The sequence below is a fragment of the Coenobita brevimanus genome, chromosome 113 (genome assembly GCF_032717465.1).
Source record: "Coenobita brevimanus isolate Jiangsu-jjx chromosome 113, ASM3271746v2, whole genome shotgun sequence".
NCBI classification, from domain to species: domain Eukaryota; kingdom Metazoa; phylum Arthropoda; class Malacostraca; order Decapoda; family Coenobitidae; genus Coenobita; species Coenobita brevimanus.
The window spans coordinates 3,572,691-3,583,979 of record NC_137066.1 but is presented as its reverse complement, the minus strand read 5'-3'; the positions used below and the strand labels follow the sequence as shown (position 1 = coordinate 3,583,979).

The 11,289-nt window shown below is 44.5% G+C and overlaps 1 protein-coding gene across 1 annotated transcript; it reads left to right on the top strand.

Annotated features, from left to right (window-relative positions):
- Nucleotides 1-3,905: 3,905 nt before the first annotated feature.
- On the top strand, nucleotides 3,906-4,655 carry LOC145418318 (caspase Dronc-like). Its single transcript, XM_080286757.1, has 2 exons — nucleotides 3,906-4,057; nucleotides 4,208-4,655. The coding sequence occupies exons 1-2, from the start codon at nucleotides 3,906-3,908 to the stop codon at nucleotides 4,653-4,655; spliced, it is 600 nt and encodes a 199-aa protein (XP_080142883.1).
- The last annotated feature ends 6,634 nt before the right edge of the window (nucleotides 4,656-11,289 follow it).

The window sequence follows — 11,289 nt, the reverse complement described above, 5'->3', positions numbered from 1 at the left end:
TCATAAACAATGAGAAGGAAGACAGTTCCAGTCGGTTATTGTATTGGAGAGCTGGATAGATAACAGATAAAGGCGTGTGGACAGACTGATTCAGGGCGCTCGCTGTAGTTAGATGGGAAAGAAGCAATAAGTTTTAAAAAGTAATGGGCAAGGTAATGGACAGATGGAGATGTAACGCTGTGGTGAATATGGAAGCTAAAGGGCTTCAGCTCATGGAAGGGAAAGAAGGCAGAAAGCATATTTTGAGTTCAACCTGTTGGGCTGTACAGTACGTGGTGAGCCTCCCTAACAAGGGAGCTGTATTGTACAATGTTTCACACAGGGGGGCATAACGCAATGGTACAACTCAAGGTCAGTAACCGAGTTGATTTTAAACAACTAACCTCTGCAAAGATCATTATGCAAGGAAAAATAATGTGAACTCTCACGATATATCTCGGGATAATGAAATACAAGAAAACTGAGAGATGGCGAAAGACTGAGGTGAATGTTTTTGAAGGTAACGGGATAATCATAATGTAGATCGTGTTAAGATGAACGATGGAATAACAGTTTTCCAGATATTAAAGAAAAAAAATAATTATTTGCCCTTGATAGAAAGTAAGATATGCCAAAACCTCATACTGTGATTTGTGACTTGCGATGGAGATGTGATAAGTGGAAGGAAATACGGGAGTTGGAATCATCAGCATATAAGTGTATATTTTAAGGGTGGAGTGAATTTTTTTTTTTTTTTTAAGTGTACTGTAGGTACTAAACATTGACAAACATGTCAAAACTAGAGAAAATGCCATTTTGGGGGCGTTGCCATCCTCTGTGTGCCAGCAACCCTCACTTATTTCCTGTAGAAGGTCTGTTTTTTATGATTATGGGTACATTTGGTCTCTGGTGATAGATTTATGCTTGTGGTTCCAATAGTACAGTGAGTTCTGCGATGAAAGTGATTTTTTTTTTCAACCTCTAACTAGTCGTACTATAATACATACACAAGGAAAGGAAACTGACACCCATGTTTGTCGGGCGTCAGTGATTTATTCGAGGAACATCGACACTGTATCAGATCACATAGTTTTCATACAAACTGATTCTTCGTTTCAAATTTCTTCACAAGTTTTAGTGATTTGATTCTTTGACAGATGAATCCGTCTCTTCTCTCGAACCCAGCCATATTTGCTGAAGCCTCCGTCACTAGCTTAACATGCCACGCAACCGACTGATTATGACACAGGTGCTCGAGTTTGAGTGGTTGGTGCAGGATTTCTTCAGTGTCTGAGTCTAAAAAATTCCTGATGGAAGGTGGTTGCTGTATGTCCGGTGAGTTCATGTTTGTAATGCGGTGATATAAGTCAGCTTCGATGTGTATCTCTGGCATGTTGACAGCCCTCACTTCTTTGGCTTTCGGGTTCTTATTCCGAAGAGTTTTTATGAGTTTCACTGCTTCTCTGCGAATCTCTTCATTGTCGTCGCCCAGCATAGCCAGCAGGACGTTCTTGGGATGCGCGAAGAATAAGTTCCTCCTGACCACTTTCAGAGCGACATCCCGGACCTCTGTGTTTGGAAAATTTGCAGTACGATGGACAGGTTGATGATAGTTCCTCCCTCCATCTGTCATCCTGCAGTTGCATTTGATGTTGAACCATGTGGGAAAGTACACCAAGACACAAAACTCTACCAGTAGAACCAGACCGACAGAGGGCTTCTCAACTGACACATAGTGCCGTAGGGTTCGGCACCCAAGAGTCAACCATTGCAAGTGTACTATCGGACTGACTTCATGGAGCCATAGGTCATTGTCCACCAGTCCTGAAATCACACCTCTGAGATTCTGTAGCCGTAGCGTTGGTCTGTGCTCAGATGATCAACATCAGACTCAGGTAATTCATGGAAGTTTGGATTGGGCACACTTTGGAACCCCACAACTGCCCAGTCAGACACTGTGCCATTCAGTTGTTTGCCGATGGGGCCCGCAGTGCTGTCTGGACTGTTTGTCGTGCCGTCAATGTAGGCAAATACATGTGGCAATGGCAATTCATTTGTATGCAGTAGACAAATTACCCACTGTAGTGGCTTCTTCATCTCCTCAAGACCTCGTATGCAACCATTATGCCGTCCTGGCATAGTAACTGTTCCATCAGTGCCAATAACTGTCAACTGTCAATGTAGCTTCCAACTCGGTGCCTTTAACGGCATCGTAAACAGCCTGAGCGATTGTCCGACCTCTTCCATCACTGGGCGATAGGTGAGTTAAATAATAACTACCAGGTTCTACAATTACGGTGTAATGTTCCTCCAACTGAACTGTCCTGTATTTCTTCTCATTTGTTCCTTCCAACATCATCAATGTAGCGTCTTTTCACCCGTCCAGATAAGTACTGTCAACAAGCTTGAAATTTACTTGTTCTTCTCTTCGTATATGCTCCCCATATTTATCACGTTGCCTGTGCAACATGCTGCAGTCAATGACATGTCTTCTATCATATTCAGATATGATGCCCATGTCTTTCAACACGCCATTAGTGCTTGCAGCAGCAGCTCTGTCAGACACCTGATATCGCTCACACGTCATAGTAAGGTTCTTCCACACCCTCCAGTTCTGCTCGCTGCATTGCACAGGAGCACTTGGTGCGAATTCTGAAATTACTGACATTCCCGTTGCCGTTGTAGATCGTGAATCGTAAGACAAGTAACCAGATCCAGATGGTTGATCGCTTAAGGAGAGGGCAGATGTCAGAGCAGATCCAGATGCATTTGTCAAGTGTTCAGATGCAGGAACAGATGTAGATGCAGGTTCATGACACGACCCGCGGATGAATGTTTCATCAGATGGAGTCAATGGCACTACAACATTCAGGCATCAACTGATGCAAGCACTCTTCTGGTCTTCATAGAAGTGAAGTCTTCTTCAGTCATCCTCAGTTTGTATTCCTTCTCCAAATTCTTCCGTTGATTTTCATCCTTACAAAATATGTCGAATTGATCATCAACATCCTTCATAAACTCTGCTTCATTTGTCCAAAACGGTCTGCATCGTTTCTTCGTGGTCCATCTGTCGATTGAATTGAATGACGATATTAGTTTCTGGATCATCTTCGATATTGTCAGCTGATGAAAAGGGTAGACATTACACCATACTCAACTATCGTGAAGCTCATTTGCGACATTATCAGTGACACTGACCATCCTGAAGTTCTCGGAGAGCAGAATTCTCTCAGTGACTTGCCTGAATGTCAGGTGGGAGAGTTTCGATGCCACTGAATGTATGACCATTATGCAGTAGCTTGACATTTCTTACATGCTTCCTAGTCTCCATTACTGCATACCAATACAGATAACATTGGCATATACGAGCCTTTGATGAACAATAACACAAATCCCACCAATACCTGCAAGACAAAGCAGCACAATATTTAGGTTGAGGCCCAATATATTATGCAATTGATTTCATTTGTGCATAATTTCAGCTGAAAATCACAATCCCAAAGCAGTTAATTCTGATTAACACTATTTTTAAAAGTTTCCCGTAGTCAATGACTCTTCTGGAGGAATAAACTGGGGGTTGCTGGCACGCAGAAGATGGCAACACCCCAAAAATGGTATTTTCTCTAGTTTTGACATGTTTATCAATGCTTAGTACTTACAGTTTTTTAAAATTGAAGAAAAAAATATTTTCACTCCACCCATTCGTAGACCATTGATAAATAAGAGGAAAAAAGCTGGTAAAGGAACAAAATCTTAAAAGACACTATGATACACAGCTTTAGAGGATGAACTGCTGTTTCCAATTATCCTTGCAAGCTATTAAATCTTAAATGATCTGTTCTTGTTTCCTCCAGACGATTTACGTGCAACCTCGGTGTCTTTAAAATTTCGTGGGTGTGTGTGTGTTTTTTCCCCAGGTTGCGTCGATGAGGGTTGACTGGGACGAGCCTGCTGAAGTGGAATACCCAGCCCCCTGTCAGACTCCCTACGGCCAAGTTCACGTGTTCAACTATACAGAGGAAAGAGACGGAGCACAAGTTGATGCACAGAATTTGATGCTCACCTTTACCAAGCTGGGGTATAGTGTTAAGATTTACGAAAATATGACGAGAAATGAAACAATGCAAACAATTTTTGAAATCAGGGAAGACTACAGTTTGCAGTGGACAGACTCCCTTTTTATTTTCGTCATGAGCCATGGTATTTCTTGCAATGAATTTTATTGTAGAGGTCAAGAAACAATAAGCTTGCCTGAAATAAGAAGCCAGTTCACTGATACGATATGCCCGCTACTCAAGAACAAGCCAAAGATCTTCATGACTAACTACTGCCGCGGAACCGAGTGTGAGATGATCGATACAGACACCATCGACGTTCCTCGCGATCTGGTCAACATCCACGCCGGTGCTGAGGGCATCAAGGTGCTCAGGAGCCGAACCGCGGGTACCATCTTCATCAGTTCCCTCTGTCACGTCCTGCACTCCATTGCCGGACCCACCGACCTGCGTGATGTGTACTACCTCCTCAGGGACACAATGAAGAGGAGAAAAGCCACGACACCCATGTGGGAAGACTGGGGCTTTAAAAGATACATTGTACAAAAAAAAACAAGATTTGTTGAGCAGCAGGGGACCGTACTCATAAGTGGCTTTGGTGACTTTACAGTGCCTCTTTAATGATTTATGCGGCACATTACACATCAGTATTGCCCTGCGTATTATTGATGCAAAATACGTCGATATTTAAATGACGTGAATACCACTTAAGAGAAAAGTAAAGTGCAATATACTAAATAAATCTAAGTATGAGGTACTGTAGAGCCTCCTGTATTACAACGAGCAGCGAACTGGGTCATTAAACCAACGTGGACATTTTCCAATCAGATCAGCACACTTCAAGGCAGTGAATGAGTAAGCACGTGGAGAGCGAGCAAGTGAAGAGCGAGTGAGGTATGTAAGTGGGCAGTGAGTGAATGAATGGGGAATGATTGAGTGAATGAGTGAGCAAGCTAGTGAGTGACTGAACAACCGAATCGGAGTGAGTAATTGAGTGAATAGGTAGCATATGAGTGAGTCAGGGGTCAGTGCGTTAGTGGGTAGGGACTAAGTGAATGGGCAAGAGTGAGTAGGAAGCGAGTTACTGGAGCAGATGGGTATGTAAGCGATGGAGTGTGTGAGATATGAGCAAGGAAAGAAGTGGTGGGTAAATGATTGAGAATTAATGAGTAAGGGGGATTGGAGAGAGAGTGAGTGCGTGGGGAGTAAGTGTGTGCGTCAGTGGAGAGAGAATGAGAAGTGAGTGAATGAGTACTGGATATTTAAGTGAGGGATTGGAGAGAAAGTGGGTGACTAAATGAGTAAGAGTGTAAGTGGAAGCAAGAGAGTGTGTGAGTGAAGAAGGAACGAGCATGGGCTGGAAGTGAGTTGGTGAAATAAAGTGAAGAGACGACTTTGGGTGGGGATAGAATGCATGGGGGCAAAGGAAGAAGTGGGTATGTAAAGTAATAGAGGAAGGGGTAAGTGAGAGTGGAATGATGTGGAGAGTCTGAGTGAGTAGAGTGAGAGAGGAAAAGACTGAAAGAGGGAAAAGAGAGGGAGGAAAGAGGCGGATTGGAGAGTATAGTTGTTTTGCGAATTTTGGGGGAGAGAGGGGGAGAATTGAGTGCTAACGTGAAAAGAGAAAAATTGAGTGGGCAGGGAAGGAGTGGGAGCTGAAGTGGAGCTTGACTTTCGTGGAAGGCGTTGAGGAAATTATAAGGAAACTATGAATGAGAAGGGTGAGGATGAGGGCTGGTGGTATTCTTAACTAGGGCTCAACAAGAAGTGGGAGAGGAGCTGGGAGAAGATGAGGTAATGAAAATACTAGGAAGGGGGGCCAAAGGAGGTAAGGATACGAGAGACAGAGTGGGGGGTAGGGGTAGGAAACTGGAAAGGGATGAGCGGAGGAAAGTGGGAGGGAAGAGGAAGAAAGGATGAGATGGAAAGTAAAATGATGCGAGACTAAGGAATAATAAAAAGTGAAGAATCAAGTTGACATCATTCAGAGAGCGCATACCTCAGCCAATGCCTATGCCAAACAATTCTGAACTCCACAATTTAATCAGCCCTTCCTTGTCCCATGACCCATATATCCCCAAAATTTCACAGAACTCCATCAGTAACTTTTGAGATGTGAACAAACAAAAAGAAGTCCTGATCCGGGACTCGAACTCAGATTACCACCTATTTTTAATCAGTTCTTCCTTGAACCATATCCCACATAATCAAAAAATTCCATTGAAATCCATTAATAGGTTTCTGAGATATCTTCTGGACTAACAGACAAACAGAATCACTTCCCAACTGCGTTGGCCGAGGTAAAGAAGGGAGGAGGAGGGAGGTCGGTAAAGGGATTTTGGGTTGAGAGGAGGGATGCGGTAAGAGGAGAAACGGAGGGTGAGGTAAGAGGAAGAAAGGAATGTGGGGATAAGAAGGTGAAGGGAGATTAGTAGGGGATGACGGGGGAAATGCAAGAGATGGAAAAGTGACGGAAAGAAGGCAGGTATATACGAGTAGGAATGAGATGAGATAAGGAGGGAAAGGGGATGTACTGATGGGAGTGGGGGAGGGGGAATACGAGGTGGTGGAAAGGGAGCGAGGGATGGGGGGGAAGGAGAGAGAAGACGGGGAGGGAAGAAAGGAGCCAGGGGAATGGGGGAATAATGTAGAAGAGGAGGAGGGATGTGGAGTACTTCGTGAAGGAGGCAGTTTAATGTAAAGAGGGTCCTGTCTAGCTGATCTAAGAGCATTTTACTTCATGCTTCCACCCCGCTTGGACCCCTAGCTTGGCCGTTGTGTACGCTGCTTGTGCTTGGTGGTGCCTTGTTTTGCCAGTCCTCTTTGGCCTAATGCCCCACATAGCGGGCGATGGCCATAAAGCCGCAATAAGAAAAAAAAGAAAGTTGAATTAGCGACTCAAGTTTAAACCGAGGGGTTGTGTGCTCTGCTTTGGGACTCTGTGTATGCTATTCTGTAGTGAATATCTTCCACACGTGAGTTAATGTTTAGTAATTGTCATCACATGATCTATTAATTAGGTTGTACTTAGTGATATTACAATTATTTACCCAACAAGAATTGCTAAGTTTGAGTCACTCTTGCTGTTTCTGCCAATGTCATTCATTTTATTCAAGTGTCAAGAGTCTGTGTCTTTATTTTTAAGCCAGTCTTTGTTGCGCCAACGAGCGGTTTCGGAACCCAGGGGCTAGTTACAGTGTTCTGATTTACCTTTATTGTTAATGTTTGGAACTTTTGATAATTTGTGCAACCCTTAGTTTGACAGTCCTCCTCAAAGCTGTTTGATATTGTTCTGTGTAGCTTTAAGTTAGTGTTAAGTAAGTTAAGTATTGTTAATCGCCTATTTCATTCTCCCTTTTGTCATTGCTACTGGTTTTAGACTTTATTACCGTGTTCCCCCTTTTTGGGCTTACGACTTGATATGGTTAATCTCACCTTTGACTAAAATTTCTCTTGCCCACTTTACCTTATCTTCACCCACTCAGATAGACCTTTGGCCCCCACCTCGTTGTAATAATAATGATAATAATAATAATAATAATAATAATAATATATATATATATATATATATATATATATATATATATATATATATATATATATATATATATATATATATATATATAGTGTGTGTGTGTGTGTGTGTGTGTGTGTGTGTGTGTGTGTGTGTGTGTGTGTGTGTGTGTAGAGATATTTAGACACATAGATATTACAATGTGTCATGAGAAAAATTTAAATATACGATGATTCCACGACTTACGCAAATTACTATGATACATAAACTAATGAAGTAGATAATTATTGTACGATTTTGCACAAAATAAAATTGTAATAATACTGACAAATAAACTCTAAAGATACCATTCTTATATTGTTAATTAATGTGAGTGGGGCCAAATAAAAATGTACATGAACAATTTATGCTAACTGTCCAACTCCCTGCCTCCTGCTTCAGTTAAGGGAATCATTTGAGATGTTCGAGCAGTAGATTCAGATGGAGAAAAACAAAATTTAATATGAACACTATTGTTGTCACTGTGAGTGCGGCATTGTGATTTTACGGATTACCGGATTTATATTTCACGGATTAAAATCACAATGCCACTGTGAATGGCTTAGAGAAATATGATCTGATACACGGAGTTCTTATACATCTGTGTCAAACTGTTTTGAATGTATAAAATACTTTGGTATTTTACAAAGTTGTATTTACTTTGGATACATCTGAGCTTGTGTTTTTGTACACCTTCCAGCACTTCCACCTGTCACAGTTAGCGTTGTCGATTCTCTGCAAACCCTGAGTTGGCTGACTCACGTTTCCAGCCACCAGTAGTGAGGAGGAAAGGGCAGTCGGGGGAAATTTAGGACAATGCGGGGGAAGGGAGGCAGGCAGGATGACGGGGTTTGTTCATTCCCAGTCCAGCTCTCGCTCCAGGCAGACGTCTCCATGCCTGACCAACGAGCTACTCTTTGTACTACTGCTCAAGTCTACGACCCGTTGAGGGGGGCATCCAGCAGTCAAGGTCCAAGGAGAGAAGGTCTGTCCAGCCCGGGCGAGAATTCAACCTGGTTGGCGCATGACGTCACGTGGGAGACAGCTACTCACTCCACTCCACTCAGTCACTTAGTTTCCCTAGGCCGCAATGGTGGAGAGCTTGGTGTTCCCATATATTTATCTCATACTAGAACAGTTATCAGACAGATGCCACTTAACTGTGCAGTATTTGGATGCTATTCAGTCAGCAGAAAAGACAGTGACATCAAATTCTTCAGGTTCCCTCAAGATGAAGACACTAGAAAGAAATGGGTCCAGCTGTGTAAGGGACAAGACCTGGTTAACACAAAGGAAGCCCGTGTCTGCAGTCTACATTTTGTTGTTCTATCCCTCATTCCCTTTCTTCTCTCTCTTCACTTTCTTCCTCACTCTCTCCATTTCCTCATCTCTCCGGAGTAGTCCAACCTTCCCTCAATTGCTGTTTTTTCTCTTACATCCTCTATTCCCTCCTTCTTTTCCTTCAGTACTCCCACTTTTATTTCCTCCATTCCCTCTCTCCTTTCCTCCATCACTCCCTCACTTTTAATTTCCACTACTCCCTTCTTTCCTCTGCCCCTCCATCCCTTCCTCTCCATCCCTCCATCCTGCCATCCCGTTTTTCTCTTCCTCCATTTTCTCTCACTCTTCCTCATATCTACCTATCTATCCCTTCAGCTATACCCTCACTCCCTTCCTTTAAAAACCATTATTTTATACTCTCTCTCTCTCTCTCTCTCTCTCTCTCTCTCTCTCTCTCTCTCTCTCTCTCCTTTCTTTAGTACAGATATTACCTCCCTCCATCTTCCACCTGCTCCTCCTTCTCCTTCTCCTTTCTTTCCCCATTCTGCTGTCCATCTCTCCATTTCTGCTTCTCCTCCTCCTTCACTTTTCTCTCTCCCTCCTCCTCCTCCTCATTCTCCACTTCTGTCTTCCTTCATCCCTAACTCCCTTTCTCCTTTTTTCATCCTCCCTCCTCTTCTTCCACTTTCTAATTCCCTCCTCCACCTCTTTCTCTTCTCTTCTCTCTCCATACTTTCTACTCTCTTCCTTTCTTCGTTCACGTCGTTTACTTCATTCGCAAATACTGTATCTCCCTTCCTTCTCGCCCAATCACTTTTCTTTCTCTCCCGTTCCTCCCTACCCCTTCTCCCTCTCTCCCGTCTTGCTCTCCTTCTCTGCCTTCCACATTTCCTCCTTCATTTCTTCCTTTCTCCTTTCCTTCTCGCTTCCCCTTCCTCCATCTCTTCCTCCCCGACTTCAAATCACGGCTTTCATTTTTTTTTCCTCCAATCCATCTCTCTCTCTCTCTCTCTCTCTCTCTCTCTCTCTCGTTAACTGTTACATCCCCATTAACTAGTAGAAATGTTAATTATGCAATGAAAACACTTTAACCATAATATGATCAGCTGAAAGTTCTGGGGACGAAGCTGTATAACATTAAATTACCTCAGAAAAAAAACAGTATACCCTAAAAGAAAACGGAAGTCACCTTCGGGCGCCCGTTTATCTCCCATCTGACGTCATCAGAATGTGCGCACGAAGAGACCTTGTCTCCTTGGACCGCTGCCGGGAGCCAATAAGAGCACGGGTGCGGTGGTTTGGTTCAACGTGAAGTATGAGTACGGGTTCATCAAGCGCCGGGACACCGATGCTGATGCTTTCGTACACAGACTCGGGATCGTTGCACCGAATCCCCGGTGCTTTCGGCGCTCTCTCGGCGAGGGTGAGACGGTGGAGTTTCGTCTCCATCAGTCACCTAAGGGTCCTGAGGCTAGGGATGTCACTGGGCCAGGGGGTGTTTCTGTGCAGGGCTCTGCCCATGCACGGAGGCGCCCTACGGCCCAGAGACGCCGGCCTCGAGGTCCTAGGTGTTCTGGGGAGACGAACCTCCTCGTTTCAATGTGCGTCGCTACAGCACAGGCTTTTAGTGGGGGTGACAAGGCTGTTTTGCGCGTTCTCCTCCCTCAGATTTTCGAGGAGCACGGGCTACCGAGCCTTGGCATCACCCGGAGCTTTGCTAGCGATGCACGTTCAGTCCTTCGTCAACAGTGTCATCTCCGGCGGCCACCGGGGCAGCCAAGGCCACCTCCAACTTGGCCTCGCAGTACACTGCGGAAAAGGCTGCAACTGAGTGGTCCCCTCAACAGGGCGACTGGCTCGACTTGTCCCACGATCACCGACCCGGCACCAACCACGGATACGGACTTAGACATCATCACCACCACTGCTGAGGTCCACCCCCTGCCGTCAGCAGCCGAGGGGGAGAGGCCTGCCTCACTCGTTCTGTCCAACCATCCGGACGTTGAGGGCCCTTCCCCCTCGGTTTCTCCATCTGCTGCTATGGGTGTGGGCCTCACGCCTTCTGACGGGCCTTCTGCCTCTCCCTTTCCACCCGAGGCTGCCCCAGCTCGCTGTTTCGATCTCGTCACCTGATCCTGTGAGGCCCACCATCAATCCAGGATCTCGTTTCTTTTTTCAACCTGATGAAGAGTTCCGTCGCTGTATTGCTCGTGCTGTGGATGAGGCACTGGAGAATTCTCAGCAAGGCCCTCTTTCCCGGCTTCAGTATTCGACCAACCTGGAGCTATATGAAGATCTTGACCGGGATTCAGAATATACCGATATTTCTGACTCTGACGATCAGTCTTGAGTGGCCCCTCCAGTTGCTGTCTTTTTTTTTTTTTTGGCGACTTTCTGTTGCTGCGGCCTTTGTCTTTGATC